This window comes from Vombatus ursinus, unplaced genomic scaffold, assembly GCF_900497805.2.
Source record: "Vombatus ursinus unplaced genomic scaffold, bare-nosed wombat genome assembly UNPS02014773.1, whole genome shotgun sequence".
Taxonomy (NCBI): domain Eukaryota; kingdom Metazoa; phylum Chordata; class Mammalia; order Diprotodontia; family Vombatidae; genus Vombatus; species Vombatus ursinus.
In genome coordinates, this window is record NW_020954551.1 from 28,318,831 (window position 1) to 28,345,558 (window position 26,728).

At 40.2% G+C, this 26,728-nt stretch overlaps 1 protein-coding gene across 3 annotated transcripts in view; it reads left to right on the top strand.

Moving 5' to 3' along the window:
- Positions 1 to 26,728, top strand: part of ITPR1 (inositol 1,4,5-trisphosphate receptor type 1) — a 394,249-nt gene that overhangs the window by 226,486 nt on the left and 141,035 nt on the right. For 2 of the 3 annotated variants that reach the window (XM_027863904.1, XM_027863905.1), the window contains 2 exons: positions 1,513 to 1,661; positions 3,045 to 3,156. In XM_027863904.1, coding sequence (XP_027719705.1) covers positions 1,513 to 1,661; positions 3,045 to 3,156 — 261 coding nt within the window. Of the gene's footprint in view, positions 1 to 1,512; positions 1,662 to 3,044; positions 3,157 to 7,489; positions 7,523 to 18,192; positions 18,229 to 19,432; positions 19,481 to 26,728 lie in introns of all 3 variants that reach the window. The other variant, XM_027863906.1, reaches the window with a different exon arrangement.

A 26,728-nucleotide genomic window follows, 5' to 3' on the forward strand; every position in this document is an offset into this window, starting at 1 on the left:
GTAAATTATCGTAGCAGCTTCTCGAGGGATCTCCATTGACAATGAGATGGAAGTCCTCCGTGAATCGGGCTGAGTTGATAAATACCGCTTAATACTGTGAATGTTGAGAGGTAGGTTTCAAATTGTTTTATGAGACATTTGCTCTACGTTATTATGTTTTGGAGGATGTTCTTTCAAGTTGAGGTCAGCAGAATCTGGGTTCTTTCGAGGATTCTGCTTGATCTGCAGAGGTCTGGAAGAATTCTGGGTGGAATTCACTGGGTTCTGTTCAGCATCATTAGACAGTATCTGTGTAGTCACTGAATTAACCGCCCACAAATTGAGGGACCTCATAATTTGTTTTGCTTGTGCAAATGGAAGAATACTCCTGACGTTTATATAAAGTTTTAAAATTTGTAAAGCCCTTTACATGCATTATCTCATTTGAGCTTCACAACAGCCTCAGGAGGGGAGGTATGGCAGAGACTGTTCTATTCATTTTACCACTGAAAAAACAGGCTCAGAGAGATTAAGTCATGCTTATTATTATTGTTGTTCAGTCTTGTCTTACTCTTTGTGACCCCAGTTTGCAGTTTTCTTGGCAAAGATACTGGAGTAGTTTGCCATTCCTTCTCCAGTTTATTTTACAGATGAGGAAACTAAGAAAAACAGGGTTAAGTGACTTGCCCAGGGTCACACAGCTAGTAAGTGTCTGAGGGTAAAGTCTTCTGACTCCAGGCCCAGCACTCTGTGCACTGTGGCGCCACCTAGTTCATGTCAAAGGTAGTATTTGACCCCAGGTCTTCCAAGTACTGCAGTCTAAACACTATGCCTTGTAGCCTCTGAAAAGCTTTGTAGCTAAATAAGCAGATTTGCTATGACTCTGGATTAAATAAATATAAAACTCTGTGTGTGTGTTTTCCTCAGAAATGAATGCCTAAGAGTTTTCCTCCCTTACAAAGACTGAGCCTAGAGTCTGTTTTCTGTTTAGCAGTCTGTACTCGTCTTAGCCATCCTGGCTTTGGGTTGGTCCTAAGTCACCATGCTGTAAGAGACACGCCCACTGGTGGACTGCATCCTTTCATCTGTTCTCTGCTATTTGCCTTGCACGTATTCTTTGCGGTGTTTGACTTAGCTGCCCTTTCACATTTTTCTCTGTTTTCCTTTCCTACAGCAGTGTGTTTTGTATTTGAGGACCATCATGCTATCAGGGTACATCTATTTAGCATGTTGATACAGCATGTTCATTCGTTTGTGTTTTCATGTAACCGTAACATGGAATGCATTGTTGGCCTAAAAGACTCCATTTCCTTAAAAGGACGGGTGGTGGGAAGTTTGCACTTCAAAGGCTAGCACTTCCCGTGAGGATGGCGGGCGGGGAAGAAGCGGTCATTTTCGTAGTGTGATCCATGAATCAGTTGGTGGTGCAGAGTCATAGTATGCCAAACTGCTTATGGATGAACCCAACTTCTCAGGATGCCAAAGCTTAGCCACCACCCTCTCCCATTAACACTACTTGCTGGTGCCTTCCAGGATATAGTGTCCGCATTAGAAGACCGTTTGCGGCCCCTTGTCCAGGCAGAGCTGTCTGTGCTCGTGGACGTGCTCCATCGACCAGAATTGCTTTTCCCAGAGAACACAGATGCCCGAAGAAAATGTGAAAGTGGAGGCTTTATCTGCAAGTAAGTTGTTGGTGTCTCCAGGTGAGTGTGAGTGCTACTTCCCTGTGAGACCCACCAAGAATGCCCATGGGGGCCTGCTGTGGGAGGAGCCTATGGAGCCCTAGAAACTTCATAGAAAGAGGTGTATCCTTTGCCTTGAACAAGCTGACAGCCTTTAACTATGGTCCCCTTCTTGAAACAAGATTAGGAGAACTGAACGGAGGGTTAGGGAAAGCCCTATTGGTTGAAACCATTTGCGGTAATTTGCTCCTAATTTTAGTGGCAAACTTTTTTACTTGCTTATTGTACCTCACTGTTCTCCCGTTACTTCATAGTATCTATTTGTCACCGATGTAAGCTGTAGGAGAATCCTAGGAATATAAACACTAATATCTAGATTTTTGTGCGCGCTAAATGCTTCTCCTCCCACCGCTTCCCACCTCCTTAATAGGAAGGTAATATTTTGGATGAGGGACAAGTATATGTTCTCCACAGTCAGTCAAGCAATTAATATTTATCATATGCCATTTATGTACCAGGCACTGGGCTAGACTCCGGGAATTTTTTTTTTACTGGAACTGTGATTTCAGTGGATTTCAGTAGTATAGAGAGTTATTGGTGAAGAACATTCTCTATCATTTACAGATTGACCACTGCAAGTTACAGTCTTAGAGATGAGTTGCCTGAGGTACTCAGGACTTGTGATTTGCCCAGAGTCACACAGCCAGTAGGCGTAGGAAGTCACACCTGAATGCCCATGTCTTCCTAACTCCAAGGCAAGATCTTTATCCACCATCCCTCGCTGCTTCTCAGATCTTGGGCTCTGCAAATACAAAGACAAAAGTGGAAGAGCTCCTGTCCTCATGGAGCTTACATTCCATCAGGGCAACAATAAGCATTTTCATGTGATTCCTTACCTTACCTGTTTAATTCAAGCAACACTCTGCAAGATGTGGCTAGTCATGCCATCTAAATCATCTTGTTTAAATGAATTTCAGGAGCTTGATTTTCCTGCTTATTAAAACGTATATTGTTAACTACTTTAAACAAAAAGACCTTGTTTTCTTTACCATTGTAGAGAAAGGACTCAGCACCCGGAGCAGTATGTGGTATACAGCAGGCACATAATAAATACTAGAGAATGTAAGCATTCAGAGTTAGTTGGCTTAGGATGCCATCTGGAGCCTTAGCTGGTGCTTCTCCCCAGCCACCAGCAGGTGTCACTTTTGAGATGCAGATGAGCTGGTGAGCCAGCCAGCGGGCTTCTGGGACCTCCTGCTGAGTGCAGGGCATTTGGTCCAGGCTTCCTGGCCCTGTGTCCAGTTATCCTGAGATGCTGAGAAGTTACTGCACTTGAAAGACAGTGGCTGAAAATCAAACAATTCCTTTTCTTCCCCTTTTCAGATTAATAAAACATACTAAACAGCTGCTTGAAGAGAATGAAGAAAAACTTTGTATCAAAGTGTTACAAACACTCAGGGAAATGATGACCAAAGACAGAGGCTATGGAGAAAAGGTACTTGGAATTTATTTTCATTCAGCAGCATTCACCGTTAAATTAAGGGAATGTGAAAAGGGGGAGGGGAGGGAGAGAGGGAATCCTACCTTAACCTAGATCACAAGTACTGACTGTTTTAAAAAAAATAAACAAAACTTTTCCCTAAAATTAATTGGGGGAAATAGCTTTCAGAGTCTCTAATTTTTGGTTTGAACTCAACCAGCAGCTTGCCAGCATGCTTTCCAGACTATGATTTTATCCTGTGTGAGCCTTTAATAAGCTAATCATACTGAGATCTCTCTTCTCCTAGGCTGTTCACCTCATAATATCATGTTCTTTTCAGAGTAAATAATTATCAAAGTTTTACATGTCTTGCTTTTAGCTTATAGTTAAATTCCTAATGAAAAAGTGTGTGTATTTGTGTGTGTGTCTGTGTGTGTGTAGAGGGAAGGAAAGAGACAGAGAAGCATGTATGAGTATGTATGTATGTGCATGCAGATAGAGAATTTACATTTCTTATTGCTACATATATCTTTCTGATTATCAAAAAGCCTCTGATTTAAAAGCTGATTTTAAAGACACATTGCCCATTTAGTTGGATTGTAAGTGCAAGAAGACCATCCAGAATCCTTGATATTGACTAAATACCCACAGTGTCCTGGGAACTGTTCACTTCCTACCCATCTCCACAGAAAACAAAACAAAGTCTTGTATTCTTTCTACCCCACACCTTCCCACCCCCCCTCCCCCAATAATTCTTGGGACAATAACAAAACAGAATTGAAACCTCACGAATGCTTCTCCAAGTCTTCCCTGGGAATTGCAGTGCTCATTCATTGTTTCAGCCTCATTTTGGCAGATTTAAGAGGGATCATTATGCTAAGATCATACCTAACCAAAATATCCTACAATTCATTTACTCAGTGGAGTGATGATGTCACAAGAATTGAATCTGAGGTGTGCTTGTCAAAATAAATGTCATCAGATACGCCTGAACTTTTACTGCCTTTTTTTTTTTACTTGTAGTGCTTACTGTTGATCAAAGGGAGGCCTCAGATTAGCAGAAAAGCAGAGTGGCCTTCAGAAACATTTGCTACATTTACAGAAGGACAGGGAAGACGTCGCTTTTACCCTTTTATGACTTTGCATAGTTAGGGCTACCAGAGTCAAAAGAAGATTTTTAAAACATTTTACACAAAATGACAAAAAGAATACAGATGAAGTAGCAAGATGAAAATGGTTCCATGAAAGGGAACTCCTGGAGGGCCTCTTTTAAACGCATAGTCACATGGTAGCCTTCCTAAGAAACATTTGACACCCTGGTGAAAAACGATGTCTAACCAACTCATGTGTATTCACAGATTTGCCTTGACTTAAGATAGACTGACGTAAGAAAATATGGAGTTAACGTTAATTAATAATTATATTCCTTACATAAAGACAAAATTTTTTTTTAAAATTCAGGCTTCTCTAATGGATTTAAAATTTGATTAGTTTTACAGGAAATTCCTTAGAAATGGATCTATCTTATAAAGTGAGGAATCTAGGATATTTATATCAATATGTACCTATACTAATAAATGACCCTCAATGCTCTTTAAAGTTTGACTTACCGGTGGAGTCTGTTTTAGAATAAAGGGCTGTTTTCTACATTTCAGTCAATCAACAGGCATTTATTAAATGCTTAATATATATCAGGCATTGAGTCCTGTACATTATAGACTGTTCCTGTCAACCGGCAAATTAGTTAGATTACTAATTATAGAGGCAGTGTGGTTTAGTGGACAGAGGGATGACCCAGGTTCAGATCTTCCTTCTGGTCCTCACTGCCTATGTGACCTTTGGAAAGGCACTCCCCCTCTTCTGGCTCAGGTTCCTCATCATTTGAAATAAGAGGGTGGAAATAGGCAGCCTTAAACCCCAAGTGGGGTCCTGGAAAATCAGACATGACCAAACAACATCATTTAAAGTAAACTTCTTGATGGGAAGTACTTTGAAGATGACCTTAATATTATTATTATCTTCATTTTATATATGAGGAAACTGAGGCTGAAAGAGGTTGATATGCCCAGGGTCACACAGCTGGTAAGTATCTAAGGAAGTATTAGCACTTAACTCTTCCTGACTTCCAAGTCCATCATTCTGCATTTTGCAAACTAACTTATTAATATAACATTGTATTTATTAAATTATTTTGAATGTTTTATGACCGAGAAAGTAGAACTCCTGGATTCCATACCTTTGTCTCTCCATCAGCATTAATTCAAGGCTTTTGTGATCATGTAGAAGATGGCAGATTGCTCTCCTTTTCCACTAATTCCAGTAATTCCCATTAATTCTAAAGAGTTACCATTCATATGCATCCAGAAATAGATGACAAATATATGATAAGATCTTGCCTGTTTTCATGCCTGACAAAGGAGGAGGTAGAAAAGGCACAGATAACTAAATGAAAAAGAAAGAGAGGCTCTTGGCCCACATCGGTTCCATTTATTGAATTTCAGAGCCAAAACGGATGATCTTATGATATTGAAGATCATCTAGTACAATTTAGGGACAATAGAAAAGGAATTTTTGTGCCCACTTGATTTTTCTTGGCTTCCGTAAGAGTAGAAATTGCATTCTCTTTGATGCTAGTGGGATCACCATTGCTGACACCTTCTTTTTTATTGAAATTAAATCATCTCAGAGAAGCAGATAAAAAGACCTCAGTGCCATGGAAGACATTCTAGGAGGTAATGGCAGCTATCACCTCTAATACGAGTAACAAACAGATAATAGCATTGCTTGTCCCCTATAAATGTAACAAAGACATTTTAGCAGTTGGAAAATTCTACTTTTCTTATCATATTCACTTTATTAAGGGAACAAAGCAAAAAACCTGGACTGCTTCACCTCCTCTCACCTCTCCCCCATATTTTTTGATTATGCCCCACCATATCCATGACCTAAAATGAAGCCAAGAAAGAAAAGAATCTTTTGTAAGCAAACATCTCAAAGTCAGATCAATTCAGCACACATTTATTAATTTCCTGGTATGCCTCTGACACTGTGCTGGGTGCTAGAGTTACCAAAATAAAAAATGAGAACCTTTCCTGACCTCAAGGAGCCTACATTCTGCCGGAGACAATTTCTGCCTTTGTAATCAACAGGGAACATTAAAGTCTCATAACAACATCCCAACAGGCAACCTAGTTGTTACAAGGTATGAGCCTATTTAGCATAGCTGGCATGGTAAAAGTTACATTATAGCAGTTTGCCTAACTTGGTGCTAAAAAAAAAAAATTGAAAGGAAAGTCGGTGTATCTAAATATTATGGAATTCAAGTAAAGTACATTTCTTCCCTTGAATAGTTTCAGCTATTGTATACAGGAAGCAGTGGGGTTCCCATGTGCCCAAATTATTGTTCAGTGATTACTAAATCTTATTTTTTTTTCCCAGCTGGGTAAGACATTTGTATTTCTAGCTCTCAGGTCTGTGTTAGGAATTTAAAGTTTATTTCATGTGGCAGAAGTTAACATGGAGACTGTTGACATAAAACCCTTTTAGAATTTTTAATGAAGACCACTAATGTTAGTTCTCTCCCATTTATTGTTTAAATGGAATTCACTGGTGTAGGGGCTGATTAACGGAAGGCATCTTCTTCCTTTTTACTTTTTAATCTTTTTAACTCTATACCATTGCAACAGTAGCATTTGATTTTAACTTGAACGGTTTTTTCCTCTTAAACTCAGTAGTTGAGTTGGATTCGGAATCTCTGGGCCTGGGATCCATTCATCCCATTATTTTCCAGGTGACCTCATGAAAATTGAATGGCTTCCTATAGAGATTCGGTGACTTGTGTCCAGCGTGTGTCACAGTTCAGTCTGGGTTGCAGTAGTCTTGTTAAGATTGAAAGTGAGAGGTTCTCCTCCTCCCAAGTTGACGTTCGTTGTCTGCCTTTCAGCTCCCATTCTTTCCCACTGCTGGCTGAAAAAATGACGTTATTAATTGGGGAATTCTCCCTGGCCCACAGTTCTGTACACATTTTAGCCAACTCGCAAGCCACAGGGTGGAGTTCTTAGAACTTGGTTGGGCTATCAATGTGGTTTGACACTCGGCATGTGAACAAAGCATGACTGCATCCTGTCTATTTTGTTGCCTGGTAGAGTGTTTCTAGCAGAGCTGATGTCACCAAATAGGGTGACAGCATTGTGAACCCGGTTGGGGCTTTCATGACAATTACAATAATTTTATAGCACTGTGTTTTAACCTATGACAATTTCTAATAGTGCCTAGAACTTGAATTGGCTTAGACTTAATATTCCTAATGGTTATTTTCCTCCCCCTCCCTTTTTTTTTTCTTTTTCAGCTGATTTCCATTGATGAATCGGATAATACTGAGGTCCTCCTTTCTCTTTTAAATGTCCCATAGTGGTGTTTCCATGCTCTTTTCCAAGTTGCCCCATGACTTGTCTGTCCTGTACTCTCTCTTGTGTTTAACATTTTATTTTGTCTGCTTTGCCCATGGGAGTGAGTCCTAGTGTATCACGTGTCTTCTTCATTGGCGTTTCTCATGACCGGCTTGTGTGCCATCTGTAGGAAAGTAGTTTTTGTTTCAGTGTGGAGAAAGCCTTGTGAAGTTGGGATGTTGTTTTCCTTATTGCTCAAGCATGAAGCTAAATTTCTTGGTGAGGCTGGCCATGCCCTTTGGAAGAAAACCTTTATTTTTGAGAACAGCATTGAAGTGAAATAACTTTGTTTGTATACGAAGCATTAAACATAAAATTCTGTAAACATACTTGGACTTAGTCTGAGGTTCAGAATGAAAATAATAATAGTAATAGATGATATTCGACATTATGCTAAGCACATTCCAATTATTATATTGTTTGATCCTCACTTTCTTGATAAAGGATAATTAACCAAGAGAAAAAAAGTGGTATTAAAACATTGTATGGAAAACGGCACTGTAGGAATGGACATTAACTGAGAGTTCCTCCTGCTTCGTCTCTAAATACATCTCAGAGTGTGAGGATTAGAAGTGGAAGGTTTATAGCTGAAGCTTTTTCCATGGAACTGAAATGTCCCCAGTTCTTAGAAAACATATTATCTATAGATTTCTATGCACAGATAGAACCCCTCCCAAATTCCTAAAAATTTGAATTAACTTGCCTTGTTGTGGCAGAGCAGTATTGGAGAAGGATGGTTAATTTTGGACAGAATTTTGAATGTAGATTGGATTCATGAAGCAGCACTTCAAAAAAAATCCTTTAAATATTTGGGGGGATATTATTTTTTCACGTTAATCCGATGATACAAATGTAAGTTATTCATCACAGATAGAAAGTCCTTTGTGTTATTTGAGAATTGGTATATATTTGCAAGGAGTGAAATTGGAAAGGCTAAAAATAGATTTTTATCAGACATTTTTTAGTGGTCCAGAAAACTAATAAAGTTATAGAAAGATAGCTGTCTTTTTAATGGGAAAATAATTAAAATATAATTTTAATTAGGATCTACTCTCTCCTACCCCCCCACCAAATAGACTGGGATATTTTCTTCACTGTTGCTCTGATACCTATTTCCTCAGAAATCAGAAGTGATAAGAAATGACCAGGCCAGTTTAAGGAGAATGACACTTAGGATTACAGAATTTTCGAACTAGACTGAGGTCTCAAGATGTCAGCTAATGTCCTCTTTTTGTATTGCATATGAGAAAATCAAAGGCCAGAGAGGGGCCATGATTTACCCTCGGTCACATATATTGTTAGTGGCAGAGTCAAGGTCCCCATATTCCAAATCCAAATCTCCTTGTGCTATATAATACTCATTAATAGCCTTAATTTCTAATATTATGTAAATTTGACCTAGGGGTCATGTCTTCTAGGCATAGAGAAATATGGAGAATTCAGAGTGGAGAGGGAAGAGAAGTAAAGTGATTTCAGTTCATTTCCTTGAATATGTTGGCATTTATCTTTCTACTTTACCTTCCCTTTTGGTGTGGGGTACGGTGGGGGGTGGAGAATGGCTCCCAATAACAACCAAACCCAGCACTGTTCATATGAAATGTTGGTGACCTTTGGTTCTATCTTTGTTCCAAGGATATGAGAACCTTGGTAAGTTTAATTTATCTGTTGAAAGTTCAAGCTCTGTTTAGAATTGCAAATGAGGCCATAAAATGAGAACTTTCACCAGTCTTAGCCTGTAATGCCCTGCTGTGGACCAAAGCAGATCAGCTGAAGTGTGGGATCACTCAATATAGAACTTGGTCTGCTGGCTGGGACTTTATGACTCCTTCATGGCATGATTCCATGGCTGTAGCAGGTGTGTCTATAAATACACAGTAGGAAATGGAATACTGTCTGTTTATGAAAAGAGCATAATCTGGCAAGGCTTTGAATTCTTTGTAAATTCCCAGAGGAAGCAGTGGTGGTTCCCTTTTCATTGTTACCACTAGCAACTGTCAAAGCCCGGTAAGGCATAGAAAACAAGGCCCCACTTCTTCAGGCCTTTGCAATGTCTGTTGGCTGTGCATCAACGTGTCTTGTTGGCATTGACCATCTTTGTCTGTTTTGAAGATGATCATAGTATGTATGGATTTCTTCCTTCTCCTTTAGAGAAGAAGAAGAGGGCTGGGAATAGAATGCTGGGTTCACCTGACCCAGCTGAGGTGTGTGTTCTTCAGAAATCTAGTAAGTTCATCCTGTCATGGGATGGAATCAGGGACTCAACCCTGAATTGTAAAGAAATACGCCCAACTTATTAAATAATAAAGGGAAAGAAACAACAACTTCTTGATAACAGTGAATGTATTCTTCTGGTTGGTGACCAAAGCGATTTCCATTAGGAATTGTCTTAGGACTGACACCCCCTTGTCTCAAGCTGGGATAGATAAAAGATATTAGGGGTCCTGAATGACTTGGAAAATCATATACCATTCCAAACAATTATGAGTGCTTTTGCAACAACAAGGTGAACTGAGGACAGGGTGATAGATTTTGTACAACAAAAGTGCATGTTAGAAGGCCCTTTCAACTGTGTTCTGGAATAAAGCTGCTTTTAAACCCAACCAAAATAGGTTTCTCAAATAAAAGAAAGGATGGGTATATGTCCACTCTTCTTACCATCACCTTCAAAAGAAAAGAAGAGAAAGAGAAAACCACTGAACATTACTTTTCTGTGGAGCCTGTTGTGTCAGGAGAGAGGTGGGTAACTCATTTGAAGTGTTCTGCAGAGCTTCAGCTGAAAAGTTCATGCAGTTTTCTCTTCAGAAGGAAAATTCCTTGGCCCTTATGGCCTCAGCTGGAGCCATCACATTTGGGACTAGAATTAATCTCCTGTGACCCAGTGAAATACTAGAAAATGGGACAGAACTATGGCCCCTAGAGTCCGGCCAAAAGCATCATTAGGAAACGTGGGAAACAATAGAAAAGATTTTTTTTCAGTGTTTCCTTTTTTTTTTTTTTTTTGGTACCGTGTTTTTGTCACTAAGGACATTTGACTCAAAAACATTTCTTGGGGAGAAGATGGTGGGGATTTTTTGTTTTGTTTTTAAAGTTAACTTATTTCAGTATTCCTTACCTGAAAAAAATCATTTATTGGCATTGGAACCCATTCCAGGGCAATAAATAGAAATCTTTACTTAGCAAATAAATGTGAAAGTACTTTGTCATCTGGAAAACAGTAAGGTATGGCCATATCGCTAGTATGAGCTGATAGTTATGACTTCAGAGGAGGGCCAGGGAAAATAAAAGCTTTAACACAAGTCTGGTTTCCATGTGTTGTTCCTTTGCTTGGAAACCAAGTAAAAGGTGTGTAGGAAGTAGATGAGTGATGTATTCCTAGTTTATATGTTATCGCAGTATGCATCCGTCCATCCATCAATCTTGGAAATAATGCTATTCAGTTCAACAAGTAATTTTTACATGCCTAGTAGAAGCCAGGGACTGTGCTTAGCACTAGGAATAAAAAGATAAAGATGATCAACTAGTGCCCACCCTCAAGGAGCTTATGTTCTAATGCACAAATGATGTGGTGGATCATGGTGGAGCAAACAGTGGGAGGACGTGGTACTTGACCTGAGCCTTGAAAAGAGCTCAGGGTTCCAAGAGGCAGACAGGAAAATGGAAGACTTTTCCATAGCCACAGACTCACAGAATTTGTCATTTGAAGGGCCATCCGATACCATCCAGTCCAACCATACCTGAACGTGTCTCTTCTATGTGATCCACCAACAAGCAGCCAATCCAGCCTTGGGGGTAGCCCATACCATTTAGGGAGAGTTCAAATCATGGGGAAGATTTTCCTTCTAGCCAGCCAAAATTTGCCTCTCTGCAACTTCCCTTCAGTAATCCTAGTTCTTCCCCCTGGGACCAATTAGAACAAATCTTGGGATCATAGAATCAATTAAAGCTGAAAGGGACCTGAGAGGGCAGTGACCCTCTTCTCTCTTCCAGGAGACAGCCCTTTATGTACTTGAAGACAACAGTCATACCTCCATGAATCTTTTCCTCTCAGCTAAATATTTCCAGTTCCTTCATCTTCTCTTTAGGTGGTATGAATTGAAGGAGGAATTTGCCACTCCTGGCTGCCCTCCTATGGATGCTTTTTCCAGTTTATCAATGTCCTCCCTAAAACGTGATGAATCATCATTTACTCTCAATTAACATGGTATCATCTCTCTGGCTCCCTATCCCTAAACTAGCTGCTAAATTAACTCCTCATGTTGGAGAAGAGAAATTAAATCCATCACCATCCACAGTTGCTTTTGGCCTGGAACCGAATCTGAGTCCCCCCTGCCTGTTTCTGGTGCTGAGAGATTCTGAATTCCCAGCATCCTGTCTGTGCTGCAGGGAAAGTCATGAGACTGAAAGTGAGGTTTGTAAATCCCAGAAAAAGAAATGGGAGCTATCCATAGTTGGGAAGGAGTGTTGCTTCAAGGAGGGTCAGGAGGAAAGAGAAAGAAGTATTAAACTCCTTCTCCTTCAGGGGGAGTTCTCAGGACGTTCAACATAAGGCAGAGATGTCCTACTTTTTTTACATTGCAGCGGACTGTTCTCTTGGGCACTTGCCAACATTCAGGCAGGTCTTACATAAGAGCTGCCTTTTTTTTTTTTCCTGGAATTTAGGCTTACTGCTGATGTGTGACCTTCAGCAGTAATTGCCAATAAATGGAGTAGAGCTGTTTACTGTTAGATACCGGCAACCACAGAGAAGATGAAACTAAGAGAGGGCACAGGAGTAGTTGTCTAGTGGAAATTGTTTGTTTGTTTGTTTGTTTGTTTGTTTAGAAGGCTGAGATTACTCCACATTGACTGAATGCATACAATTTAGTCAAGTCAAAGTTTTGTTAATTCTACATTTCATAACTGAATCCCAGTGACACGATTGCTGATCTGTAAAACAGAAGATGATCCATCTAAGCAGAAAGTGTTCTTTATTTTATTTAAGTCATCACTAATTTTCTCCAGAGTTGTATCTGAGTAGTTTGAGGCTCCACTCCTTTTTTTTCCTTTCATTAATGCTTATGCCATTTACCTTCTTCCCTAATCAGAATGTAGTTAGCAAACAATTTTGTATTAATAGACAGGGGGATCTTGGTCTGTTTTCAGTGAAATGCCATATTACATCAATTTTAGCCCAATTTTGAAAAAAGAAAGAAAGAAAGAATAAGCTTTCTGTTCCATTTATGTGGGCTTTCCATAGCTGATGAATAGCAGGACACAGGAAAAGGTATCTGCAAAACCATTGAGTATCTCCCCCCGCCCACCGCCACCCCTCCAGCCTTCTATTTGAGGTTATGAGTGGGTGAAAGAGGAACTGAAAAACGGATTCAGAGGGATTGGCAGAGTGAACTCCTTTAGTGACGCGTTCATGATGAGCAGCTAGAAAATGGCATTGCCCTAACTAAATGGAATTTAGGGCTGTTTGGGGATTGTGGTTGTCAGCCAGATATTTATTTCATAGAGAAAATCCTAGGGAGGTGAATACAGGGATTGATTGGCAACAAGAGGAGAGAATTCAAGCTTCTTATTGTTGCTACACTAGGACTGGAAACAGAAATTCTAGAAAATTTGTGACCTACTATTTATTTTTTTTTTTAAAGAAGGACTGCCAACTTGTCCCCTTGATGGTCAGAATAAATATCTTGTCAATGTCCTTCCTGCATGGTACATCTATGCCTGTGGGAGTCCATGAAGATAGTAATACATCAATATTTTTTTAGCACTATAGTTCTTCATGATAGCTAATACTAGTTAGCATTTATATAGCACTTTAAAATTTGCAAAGCACTTTACATATATTATCTCATTTAATCCTCACTATACCCCTAGGAGATAGGTGCTATTATTAGCCCCATTTTACAGATGAGGAAATAGAGTCAGACAAAGGTTAAGTGATTTGCTCAGGGTCACACAGTCAGGATTTTAACTCAGATCCTCCTGACTTAAGGTCCAGCTTGATCAGCTAGTTGCCTCTCTAGTGGATGGAGAGATGGTCTAGAAGACAAGGAGACAGGAAGACCTGCATTCAAGTCCATGCTTCTGACACATGCTTCTGATGCTGAGACCTTAGGCAAGTCACTTATCCACTCAGTGTGCCAGGCAGCTAAGATTATAGATTGTAGAGAAGGTACTGATTTGGATTCATAGAAAGAGGGAGTTCCTTCATAGAACGTTCACTTTAGCAATGTAATCACAGATCTGGTATAATGTATGGTATCACTAGAGATGAAGCACATGTAGCAATTTAGATTCAGAATATCAGATTTGAAAGGGGAAGGGAATAAGCATTTATATAATGCCTACTATATGCCAGGTGTTATGCTAAGCACTTCACAAATATCTCATTTGATCCTCACAACGACCCTAAGAGGTAGATAGCATTATGATCTCCATTCTATAGTTGAGGAAACTGAGGCAGACTGTAGTTAAGTGAGTTGCCAGTCACACAACTAGTTGTCAGTCACTAGGCATTGATTAAGAGCCTGTTGTGTGCCAGGCACTGTGCTAAGATACAAACAGAAGCAAAATGTAATTCCTACCCTTAAGGAACATACAACCTAATGTCTGAGGATGGATTTGAACTGAAATTTTTCTAATCCTTTGCCTAGCACTATATCTACTGTGCCTTCCAGCTGCTATTAAGGCACCTTTAATTTACATTTGTGTTTTTTTCTCCATCTAAATGGCCAAATTTTATTGCTTTTGGTCAAAGGTCATTGCTAGACTTCTATTCCAAAGAGTTGGTAGAAATTGAGCTTTCAGATAGACTCTGAAGATCAAAATAGAAGAAATTAAATTTATTGTTATAAAAACAGGTCACATTTTGGAGTTGATTTCATGAGAACAATCATCTCATAAATTGTAGTCATTTGCTCTAATCAATTCAACGAGGATTTATTAAGCACTTTCTATTTACAAGGCTGTCCTGGGCACTGAGAATACAAAGACACATAAAAACAATCTTTAACTTCATGGAATTTACATTTTACTCGTGTAATAACATTTAAACAAATAAGTACAGTATAACTGAGGGAGGGAGAGAGTAGCAACTGGGAGGGATTAGCAAAGGCTTCTTGGAGGAGATGGTCCCGGAGTAGAATCTAAAAGGTAGCTAAAGTTTTCAAAAAGTGGAAGTGAGGAAAGAATGCTAGGTGTAGACGATGGTAGCTTGTACAAAGGCACATAGATGGGAGATAAACTGACGAGTCCTGGTTTAGTAAGAAGACCTCTTTGCCTCTTAGGTGGAGAGAGAAAGTATGAGGAGAGGTAGGTTGGTGTTGGAGCCTAGCAAACAAAGGAGTTTTTATTTTGTCCTAAGGTAATGAATGAATGAAGAACTACTCAGACTTCTACATAGCAAGGAAGTATGGATAAACTTGTGCTTTAGGAAAATTATTTTGGCAGGTTCTAGAGCTTGAACACTGAAATCAACAGATATTTGACCTTGAATATATAATGAGACCTGTACAACCTGTGAAATCTAAATCCATCTGCAAATTGAAACTCAAGTCATTATGATTTTAACCAAGGTAGGTCTATAATTAACAAATTAGTTGTAAACAGATAGATAGTTCAGAAATTAGCTTTTATTTTCTGAAAACCACACAAATGTGGTTTTCATTTTATTTTGTTTCTAGAATTTGCAGTATTATCTACCAATCTCAACAAAAAACAAAGGAAAATCCTCCAAATATGTGCATATAATCCAAATTAGCTATATTGTTGTTGTTTTTTTCCTATTTAATGCATTTTAATGCATTTACCAAACTGGTAACAATTTATTCTGGTTCCTTCACAAGAAAAGGGTTTTTGGTCATTGCAAATCTGAGCTCTGCCATTTACTACCTTTCATAACCTTGGGCAAGTGACCCACCTTCTCTAAACTTCTGTTACTTCATCTGTCCATTGAAAGTGTTGAACAATACTCTGTGCAGTCTTCTAGCTCTAAATATACAAGGGAGTTGAATGGTTGTCTCAGAGACATCCTCATTGTACAACCACTTTTCATGAGCTACATGCCATGGCACACCAAAATGGGGGAGTATTGCTTTGGTAGACCAAGTTACCAGTGTGTATCCTGGTTTCAGAAAAAAGGCCATTCCTAATTAGCTTGGTTGTTGGTGCACTATGCTAATGAGGCCAAGGTCATGAGTCCAGTTCCAATGTGGGCCATTTGTCTTGGCGTTTCGCCCCAGTTGCAGGCTGTGCCTCTGAGCCCACAAACAGCCGAGTCATAGATGCATGCCTTTGATCAGAAGGAGATAGGGTAAGATATAACGATGATTGGATCAACTGTAATCTATTGCTCCTGGAAAAATAACAGAACGTGTATTCTGTTAATGACGTTATTAGTCAGCATCTTCATTTACATGCTGACAGTTTTCATCAACACTAGCATCCCTTCTTCATGCTCATCTCAGACATCTCCTTTTACTTCTTCTCCACAGAGCTCCAACCTAAGGTAGTGATCTGATAATTTCTGAAGCTGACTAAGAAGTGGTCAGTCGTGTAGAAAACTTGCCCCTTTCATGGGGACAATGGGGGAGGATGCCACAAGTCAGTGGATTTTCAAAAGTCTTTGGAGCTTGTAAAAAGTTTAGGAGCCAGGCATTCTGTATAACATAGATCAGTTTCCCAGTGACCCAGATTCACAACTCCAGCTTCATCCTTGGTGCCTCACCCTTATCCGCATTTCTGATCTGTTGTCAAACCTTGCCATTTCTACCTTCATAACACCTTCTTGAATCTGGAGTTATGCCCAAAGAGTTATTAAACTGCCTATACCAGGGGTAAGGTACCTGCAGCCTCGAGGCCAATAGGTCCTCAAGTGTGGCCCTTTGACTGAATCCAAACTTCACAGGACAAATTCCCTTAATAAAAGGATTTGTTCTGTCAAACTTGGACTCAGTCGAAAGGCTGCACCTGAGGACCTAGAAGGCCACATGTGGCCTTGAGGCTGCAGGTTCCCCACCTCGGCCTATACCCTTTGACCCAGCAATACCACTACTAGGTTTATGTCCAGAGATGATTAGGGAGAAAAGAAAAGAACCTATGTATATATGTAAAATATTTATAACAGCTCTCTTTTTGACACTCTCACAACTGTTACCCTAGTATAGGGCCTCATCACTTCTTGGTAGAGCTGTCGTAGTAACTTTTTAATCGGTCTCCCTAACTCGTCTTTCCCCATTTGAACCCTTCCTCTTCTCAGCTACCAAAGTGATTTTCCTAAAGGTCAAGTCTGACCACATCCCACCTCTTCCCTCTCACTCCATACTTAAAAAACTTCAGTGGTTTTCTGTTACTGCTAAATCCTCCCTTTGGCATTTAGAAGTCCTTCACAGCCCAACCCCTCTGTAACTTTCTAGTCTTATCATTTACTCCCCTCTGCATACTCTATGATCCAGCTACACTGACTGGACTACTTGCTGTTCCTCGTTCAAGACGCTCTGTCTTCTAACCGTGCTGGGTGTTTTCCGTGCCTGGAATGCTCTCCCTCCTCACCCGCAACTCCTAGCTTCACTGATTTGCTTCAAGACTTAGCTCAGATTTCATTTCCTATAAGAGGCCTTTCCTGTCCCACCCCCATACCCTAGCTATTAGAACCTTCCCTTTGAGATTACCATCCATGTACATTTTATTTGTCTTGTAAATATCTCTATCCACCTGTATTTTCTCTATGTATCTATATCATCTGTATGTCTACCTATATTTTCTATGTGTGTGTATACACACACACATATGTATATATGTATCTATGTCTATATCATCATTTCATTGTTTGCATATTATCTCCCCTAGAATGTGAGCTCCTTGAGGGCAGGGGCTGTTTTTGCCTTTTTTTGCATCCCTTGGACTTAACACAGTACCTGGCATGTATTAAGCCCTTAACATGTGCTTGCTGACTGACTCCTTGTGTATTCTGATCATACTCTGTGCCTACCCCGGTTTCCTTTTTGTTCCCTTTGGGTGCTACTCTCAAGAGATGTTAGATGGATGTTCCTTTGCTAGATCTTTCCAATCCTGTCTAATCCACCAAGCATTTATTAAACACCCACTATGTGCCAGGCACTATGGATACAAAGTTTAGATTAAAAACAATCTCTGCCACCAAGGAGCTTACATTCTACCCCGCTTTGGAACCTGATCTTTGTTTGTTGAGTTGCATGAAGTGTCTGCTAGGTACCCAGAAGGCATTGGTTCCTGCTAGAGGTAGGCTTTTTTTTTTTTTAATCTTTTTAGAGGGAATATATTATTGGCTTTTTTTTTTTCCTCTAAGTAATCTTATGGTATCTTATCCTATAGGCTTCTTGTTTTATGCAGAGCCTCTCACTTCTGATGCAGTGTTATCTGGGGCAGTTATAGTTAGATAAATTTATAATTATAATGCAAAGTGTTCCCATCTTGGTGTCTCTGCTCTGTACTTTGACGAGGAGAATAGAACTAATCCACAGAATCTATGATCTCACTACCACTGTTGTGCATTAAGTGTTGAGTATTAGCCTTCTTTGTGATTATTAGAGACACAGTCCTCTAAACTAACATTATACATTTTATTTTCAACTAGCTGCCACAGCCTCCAGAAACGGAGAACTCGGTAGAGGTGTGTTACTCACCTATACTTGTTATGCCAACAAATATGGGTGTTTCTAAGTTGTCTTGGTTGAGTGTCTTACTTGTTTTAGCAAAATCTGTGTCCCTGTATTTTGTGAACTTGAGGGAAATCTGTAGTTTGGTTGGAGGAGTTGATGGTTCCTGTAAAGCCCATTGATCTCTCAGGGTAGAAATTGCCTCTTTAACCAAAGAATCCCTTCAGTCCTAATGGTGGGCATGTGACTTCGAGGACTTTAATATGAAATTCTGTGTCTCTGGTGTAATGTGTCAATGTCACAATTTTTTTTTAACCTGAAAGTTGTTTTCCTTAGATGTATGGAAATTCTCCCTTGTTTTAAGAGAATTCTGTGTGCATGCGGAGAAAAGTGCAGTTTCCGAGTGCATCAACAGTATTGCATAGAAATAATGCTGATAGAAATAGATACACAGACTAACCCCACAGGGTTTCTGCTCTCTATTCTTCCGATATCTAAAGAAATGTATTTAATAAGGACTTAGGACTCATTTAAGAACTTCAGGTTTTCAGGAAACATTTTTCTTCCCTTATTGGTAGATTTAGAAAAATCTGCTAATAAAGCAACCATAGAGTTTAAGTTCTTTGCAACAAACTTATCAAAGACCTTGTTAAAAAAAAATTAAAAGCATGAAGGTCCTTATAGTTTATGTTTTTAATGTTAATCGGTTTTTTTTCATCTAGTAAGAGAAAGCCCTGTTAACAGGGATGAGTTATAATTAAATAACTGCACTTTGCTCATTGTGGCGTCTGTGGGTGTGCACGTGTGTATGTCTTTATGCATGTGTTGTAGAATAATGCATGTACAAATCACCAAGGATCTGCCCCTCCCCTCCTCTTTTAAGTTTGCATTGTAAATTACTGTTACATTATATGAGGAACCCATGTAGAAGTTCCCTTTGAACTCTGGCAAAACCAACCAACCAACCAACCCACCCACCCAGCCCGTGGTCCACCACTTATTTTAAAGACACTATCTGAGTAGGCCAAATTAGTTAAGCATTGTCTGAAGTAAATAAGTGCTCCTATTGTTTGATCTGGTGGTTTCTATACCTTTCGTTCACCTTGTTCTTGTCTTGACTGTATGACTTGCTCTCGACAATTTTATTACTTATTGGTGCTAAAGATAAAGTGTTTCTTTAGTATCACACTTAAAATGGCATTTCTGCATGCTCAGCAGGAGGTTGATCAAACTCTACCACTGAGGCAGCTGGAGGACCATAAAAGGGTATGTATGTGGTCCCAAATATTTGGAGCTAATCCTTGTGACATTTCTGTAATGTTTCTTTCACTGTAATTTAAAGTAAGGGTAAAAAAAAATATTATTAAGCATTTATTTGATGACAGCTAATCCTAGGCACTAATGTTGGTGAGACAGGTTAACTGGAAAATCACCTTTGGCTTAGCAGATCAGCAAATATTCTTAACATATCCATTTCACAAGAATGGCAAGAAGATGCCCGCACTCACTATTCCTTTCTGATGAACCTTCCACTGAGATGATTTGTTTTTGAGAAGCAACCTGAAGTGCATTGCCATGGAAAGAGCACTGGACTTGGAGTCGGAGAACCGGAGTTCAGATTTTAGCCCTGTTGCTGATTACCTGTGTGACTCCGGGCAAGTGATCTAGCCTTTGTTTTCCTCAACTATAAAATGAAGGAGTTGGACAAGAGGTCTCTCTAAGCTCTAAATCTATGATCTTTTGGCTGTAATTAGTGTGTGCAGAACTTTTCCCTTAGCAGAATGTTCAGATGTCCTCAAATGCCAATTATGTGGGGTATGAGTTGCTGGCTATGGAGAATTTGGGTATGGTGTTGGAACAGGGAACCCTGTGTCCAGTTGTGTCTCCTACCCAGCCAAGACCCTCCCAACCCACCTCTGCCGCCACCAGCCTACCCTAAAGCCATCCCATCATCCTGTGCCCTCCATTAGCAATGGGCAGCCAGGGAGGAGTGGACTAGACTGCGATTCCTTTATCTCCAAGGAAGAGCTTCCATGAGAGGGAGTAGATCCCCAAGGTAATGAGAATAAGTTGTAGCCATTCCCCTTCCAGCAGGCATAGGGTCATAGGATCATGGAACTAGAGCTGAAAGAATCCTCAGAGGCCATAGTCCAGGCCCCTCGTTCTACAGATAAAGAAACTGAGGCACAGAGCAGTTACATCACTTGTCCAGAGTAATGCCGGTAGTAAGCAATCAAGTTGGGATTTGAACTTGAGTCCTAGAACTTCTAAAACCAGTGTACTTCCCAGTATACCTCAGTGCTGCATCTCAACAGCAGTCAGTTGTCCTATCAGGATTCTGAGTTGTTTTGTTGTCCAGGCTTCCCATATATTCACACCCTTTCCCACACTTTGCTTTCCCTTTCAGTAAGTATTCCTGCATCTTAGAAATTGGGTTCTGGCATTTATCATTTCTGTCCTTCATGTGTATTCCTAGGATCAAGAGATTTAAGCTGGGAGGAACTTTAGACAGAAACCATCTGCTGCAGACTCCCCATTTCAGAGTTAAGAAAATAAGGCTAATGGCCCAATATCACATTGGTAGTCACTGGCTGGGATTTGAACAGGTCCCTTAGATCCTATTCTTTCTATCAGATCATGCCCTGATCCCTAGCAGTCCCATAGATTTGAAAGTATCTGAGGCCTTTTATGGAAAGGGCAAAGTGTGGGAATTTTGGAGACAAATCTGTAGCCTGATGACCCCTGACAAGTACATCGTGTGAGAGAGCTATTCCTGAAAATACTCAAAGCACAGTTCTTTCTTTTCTTAGGAAAAGCTTAGCACAGTGCCTAGCACATAGTAGAAGCTTAATTAATGTTTCTTGGTTGATATTCATTGATTAGGACTCTCATACAAGCTTGTAGGTCCACGAAGCAAAGTAGGCATTTGCTGTCTGGGCTCTTAGGGACTCCATTCATCCCATAGTGCCATATCTCTGCCTGTAGAGATGACCCTCAAGGTTGGGCAGATGCCACTTGAGTAGGGATAACTGGAAGAATCTGTTCTCAAAAGATACATGACTACAGCTGAATGTTTTTCCTCATGACATTGATTACTCCTTACCAATATTCTTACTTGACACAATACAAATGAAACTGACTGTTGTTGAACTTTCTTTCCCCTAGGTAATGTGTGTTGTATTCCTCACTGCAGTGAAACATCTGATATTTGTTTGCATACTGTAGGTGTTAAACTGCTGGAAAATACTAGCATTATTTTTAAAGAAGTGTTTCACAGCCAACTGTTAAAGCTGAAGAAATGACGTTATTTGGGAAGTCATTTTTTTCCTGCTCTGCCATCAGATGGCTCAGTCTAGTGTATTGTGAGCAGCTCAGGGCTGTTGAGTAATTCATGTCAAAACAGTTACGAAGGCTCTTCCCCAAAGCATTTAAAGACCCCTCGAGGTAAACTGCTGACTGTGGAAACAAAGAACTCTGAAGAACCACTGGCCCTCTTCCGGTTTACGTTCTCACAGTAGGAATTCACCCAAGTCGTGGGGGACAGGAGAGTGTGGGAGCTGCTTTTTGTTGCTGTCACCTTTTAAGGAAAATTTCTGCAACTAGTTCCTTCCTTCTTGAAGGCTCTGAGCCTTGTCCCCCATCTCAACATCCCACTTGTACTCTCTACCCCCCCAACCCACAGCAGATTGTGACAATTCAACTTTCACATTCAGAGTTGGGAGAGGAAAAACAAAAACCCATGAAGGAGCCAGAGAGTATTAATTAAAAAGAGCCCAGGAGAAAATAAAAGTTGTGGGGGAACATGTTTTCATAATGAGTGCATTTCACGTTATTCTCGTATAGGGGGGAAAAACATACCATTTGATGCATCAGTTGCTATGGTAACTGCTAGCTAGGTTTTTCGGTAGAAGAGAAGGGAAAATGGTAATGTGAAATCCCACTATAACTTAAGTTTGGCATACAGGATGCAGAAATGTTAAGTTGGCATTTAATGAGTACACATATTGAAAGATGCCATGTGTTCCCCCTTCCCCACCTTTTGCCTCATTTGAGCCTATTTGCATGAAACATCATTTACCCACAAAACTGAGAGTAGCTAGAACCCAGGTCACTATCCCCTAGATATCGGAGGATGTAAAACCTGGGAGAGATAAGAGATCATTAATCTCAGCCCTCTTGTTCCTCAGGTGAGCCTAGTCTAAGAACAAAGGAGTGATTTATCCAAGGTCACACAGCCGAGTAGTTGCAGAGTAGGATTAGATTCCAGGTGTCCTCATGGTGCTTTGTTACTAAAAACTTTCCTTTCTCTTTAATGCACTGATTTACTAGAAAGGTGTGGTATAGTTACTCACTTTTAGCTATCTTTTTTTGGTTAGTGGCCTGGTTCTTTTGTTTCTCTCTCTCTCTCTCTCTCTCTCTCCCTCTCTCTCCCTCTCCCTCCCCCCTCCCCCTCTCCCCCCCCTTTCTCTTCCCCCCTCTCTCCTTCCTTCCTCCCTCCCTTCCTTTCCTTCCTCCCTCTTTTCCTCCCTTCCTTTCTTCCTATCTCCTTGTGGTGTTTGTGGCTGATTAATTTAAGAGTTAAGAGGAAAGTTGAGGGTGCTTAATGAGTTCCAGATCACGGATTCATTATTCATGTGAACAAGTAAGTCTAGCTCTGTTCCATGGCCAAAGGCTGAATCCCTAACTTTGCCAGTCATCTCACAAATGAGTGCTATTTGGTCCCAGAGTTAGCCGCCAGGATGGATCCATGCTGACTATCACCACTTCTGTGAAAACAGCTCAGGAAACATGTTGTGTTGGTGGCAAATCTGTAACTGCCTCTTTGTTCCTAGAGAACAATGCACTTACTGATGCCCACTGCTTACAGCCCAGAGGAGTCTCCTGCTTCTTAGCAGACTCTTGAAAGTTTTCTTTGAAGGAGGGGAGAGGTGGGGACTTAATTCCTTGAATTTGCTTTTGTTTAACAGGTCCTTTAGACATATTCAGACTAACCCTCTGCCTCCTTCCCCCCTCTCCAAACCCTGCCTGTCTCAGTGGAGTCTCTGTATAACAACATGTAATCACGCAGCAGGTGAAATTTTCAAAAAGTAGCCCTAAGGCTTAAGAAAACCTTGGCAAGTCAGGTCCACCCCCTTTATTTTCTCAGATATTTGCCTCCAGGTCTCCAGGCTTCTTCTCAGGACTTGTTAACATATCACTTGAAATTCTACTGAGTCATGTTACAGTTGCAGGTTTCTTCAGAAGAACTCTCAGGGTTCTATTTCTAGACCTGCTCTGTTTCCAGCACCTCTCCTGACTTGCTAGACTTCTCACTTAGCTCTTGATGATATGTCAGAGGTAACTTCATGCCATACTACTCCCTTGCCCTAAAATAGATCTGTGGAAAACACTATGGCCCTCAGGTTGGGGGGCCTGACAAGTGCAAGAGGTATTGGAGGGCCCAGCATTGGTGAAAGTATGATGCGGTAGAGGGAAAGAAGAGAGAGAGATGAACATTGAACCTCATTTTCATCAGATTTGGCTCACAGAGGGAACAACATACTCAGGTATAGAACTCTAAACTTACCCTAGGAAGTAGAAGGGGAAAGGAGAAAGAAAAGGGAGGAGGTGGATAGAAGAGAGGGAAGAAATGGTAAGGGAAAAGGGAAAGAAAAGGGAGGGGGCTGATAAAAGGAAGGGCAGGTTGAGGGAGGTGGTGCTCAAAAGCAAAACTCTAGTGAGGAGGGAAAGGGGAAAAGGAGAGAAAAAAAGCATAAATGGGGGAAATAGGATGGAGAGAAAGACAAGATAGTAATCGTAACTGTGAATGTGAATGGGATGAACTCTCCCATAAAATGGAAGCAGATAGCAAAGTGAATTAAAAACCATAATCCTACAATATGTTGTTTAGAAGAAACACATTTGAAGCAGAGGGATACACACAGAGTAAAGATAAAAGGCTGGAGTAGAATATATTATACTTCAGCTGAAGTAAAAAAAAAGCAGGGGTAGCAATCTTTATCTCAGACAAAGCAAAAGGGCTAACTAAAAGAGATAAGGAAGAAAACTACATTCTGCTAAAAGGTACCATAGACAACGAAGTAATGTCATTACTAAACATGTGTACCAAATGGTATCAATAGCATCCAGATTCTTAGAGGAGAAGTTAAGGGAGTTACAGGAAGATATAGACAACAAAACTATACTAGTAGGGGACCTCAACCTCCCTTTCTCAGAACTAGATAAATCTAACCACAAAATAAACAAGAAAGAAGATAAGGAGGTGAATAGAATATTAGAAAAGTTAGGTATGATAAACCTCTGGAGAAAATTGAATGGGGATAGAAAGGAATATACTTTTTTCTTAGCGGTACATGGCACCTACACAGAAATTGACCATGGACTAAGGCATAAAAACCTCATAATCCAATGCAGAAAGGCAGAAATATTAAACGCATCCTTTTCAGGTAGTGATGCAATAAAAACTACATGTAATAAAGAGCCATGGAAAAATAGACTAAAAATTAATTTAAAACTAAATAATCTAATCCTAAAGAATGAGTGGGTCAAACAACAAATCACAGAAACAATGAATAACTTCATCCAAGAGAGTGACAATAATGAGACAACATACCAAAATGTATGGGATGCAGGGAAGTTTTCTATCTCTAAATGCTTACATGAATAAAAAGAGAAAGAGGAGATCAGTGAATTGGGCATGCAACTAAAAAGGCTAGAAAAAGAGCAAATTAAAAATCCCCAATTAAATACCAAATTAGAAATTCTGAAAACCAAAGGAGAGATTAATAAAAGTGAAATTAAGAAAACTATTGAACTAATAAATAAAATTTAAGAACTGATTTTATGGAAAAAAACAATAAAATAGATAAAACTTTGGTTAATTTGATTAAAAAAAGAAAGAAAACTGAATTACCGGTATCAAAAATGAAAAGGGTGAATTCACTACCAATGAAGAGGAAATAAAAACAATAGTTAGGAGTTATTTTTCCCAACTGCATGCCAATAAACTATGGATGAATATTTACAAAAATGTAAATTGCCCAGATTAACAGAAGAGGAAATAAAGTACTTAATTCCATTTCAGAAAGTGTGATGCAAGGGTAAAGAAACCTACGTCTTGTCACATATTGGTTTGTCAAAGCAGTAATTCAAGAAATATTTCTTGAGCACTTATTGTGTGTACAGAGCAGCACACTGTACTAAGGTCTAGGGAGATGGATGGTGTACATAAGACACAATCGTACCCTTATGGAGTGAAATGTAGGAGTGGGGTGTGATGCAGCCATTTCTAGTGCAGAATAATTGCATTGTAAGTGAGAAGTAAAAATGACCTGTGAAGTTTAAGGAATGGAAAAATCATTACTCACTTGGTCAGGAGGTGAAGGAAGGTCCTTAGATGGTAGCATTAGAAGATGGATGGAATTTCAAAATGCAGAAGATCAGTAGACATAGAGAACAATATGAACAAGAGTGCAGCAGGAGACAAAATGGCCAGTGGTTCAGTTGGCTAGAGGGCAGAGGATGGGGTGACTTAGGAGATGAGGTTGGGAACATAAGGTGGTGCCAACTTGTGGCAAGCTCATACCAGGAGAAAGAGTTGGCACAATTGTAAAAAGAGTAGAGACGCTGTAGTCAGTAATGAGCCAGTTAAGTTTTTGAGCAAAGGAGTGTACATCAGGAAGTCTGGCAGCTGGGTGAAAGATGGTTTGGGGGTAAGAGAGGACAGTGGAGCCTGGAAGACTTGTTAGGAAAGTATTGTAATAGTACAGCAAAGTGGTAATGAGGCACTAGTGTTAGGGTAGAGGTAGTGAGGAGAGAGAAGAGGAAGGATAAAAAAGATAATTTGACAGAACTTGGGAGTTGGTTAGATATGAGAGGTAAGACTCAAACATAATGTTGAAGGTTTGATTGGATGAATGCTGGTGCCACTAACAAATGTTGCTGGTCCTTCGTTTTCTAAGAGAACCAATGACATCACGGGTGATGTCTTGACTTGCATGTGAATTGGAATTAAGTGAGGCAGAGTTACACAAATTTGTCAGCCATGCTCTTTCTTCCTGAGTCATCAAAGTCTAAAAGCAGGACAAAAGTCAAGACAACTGTCAATGGTCAAGGATAAAGTGGATGACCTTGGCATCTTTGATGCCTCCATGAGCTCTAAGCCTCCACAGCTCCTCAGCTACCTTCATGGCCAATGGGATAAATTGTTCTGATCTGCACACTCTGCCAGGGAAAGTCTTCACATGCTTGAGGTAGACCTCTCCTTAACTCACCAATGGGAATGAGGCCTGTCAGTTACTCTCAACCTGGTTTAGCCCTTCTGCCAAGATGGTTTGCTGGGGTGTGGCCACTGCAAATGCTACAACTTCTTGGAGCCACAGGTGAGAGTTGGGTGAAGGTGGACACCAAAGGTGGATGAGCAGCCCTGAAAAGGATTCAGCAAGCCCTCAATCCTCAGGTGCTAGTCCCCCCTGAACACCCCTTGCACACTTTCTAACAAATAAGGAAGGGAGA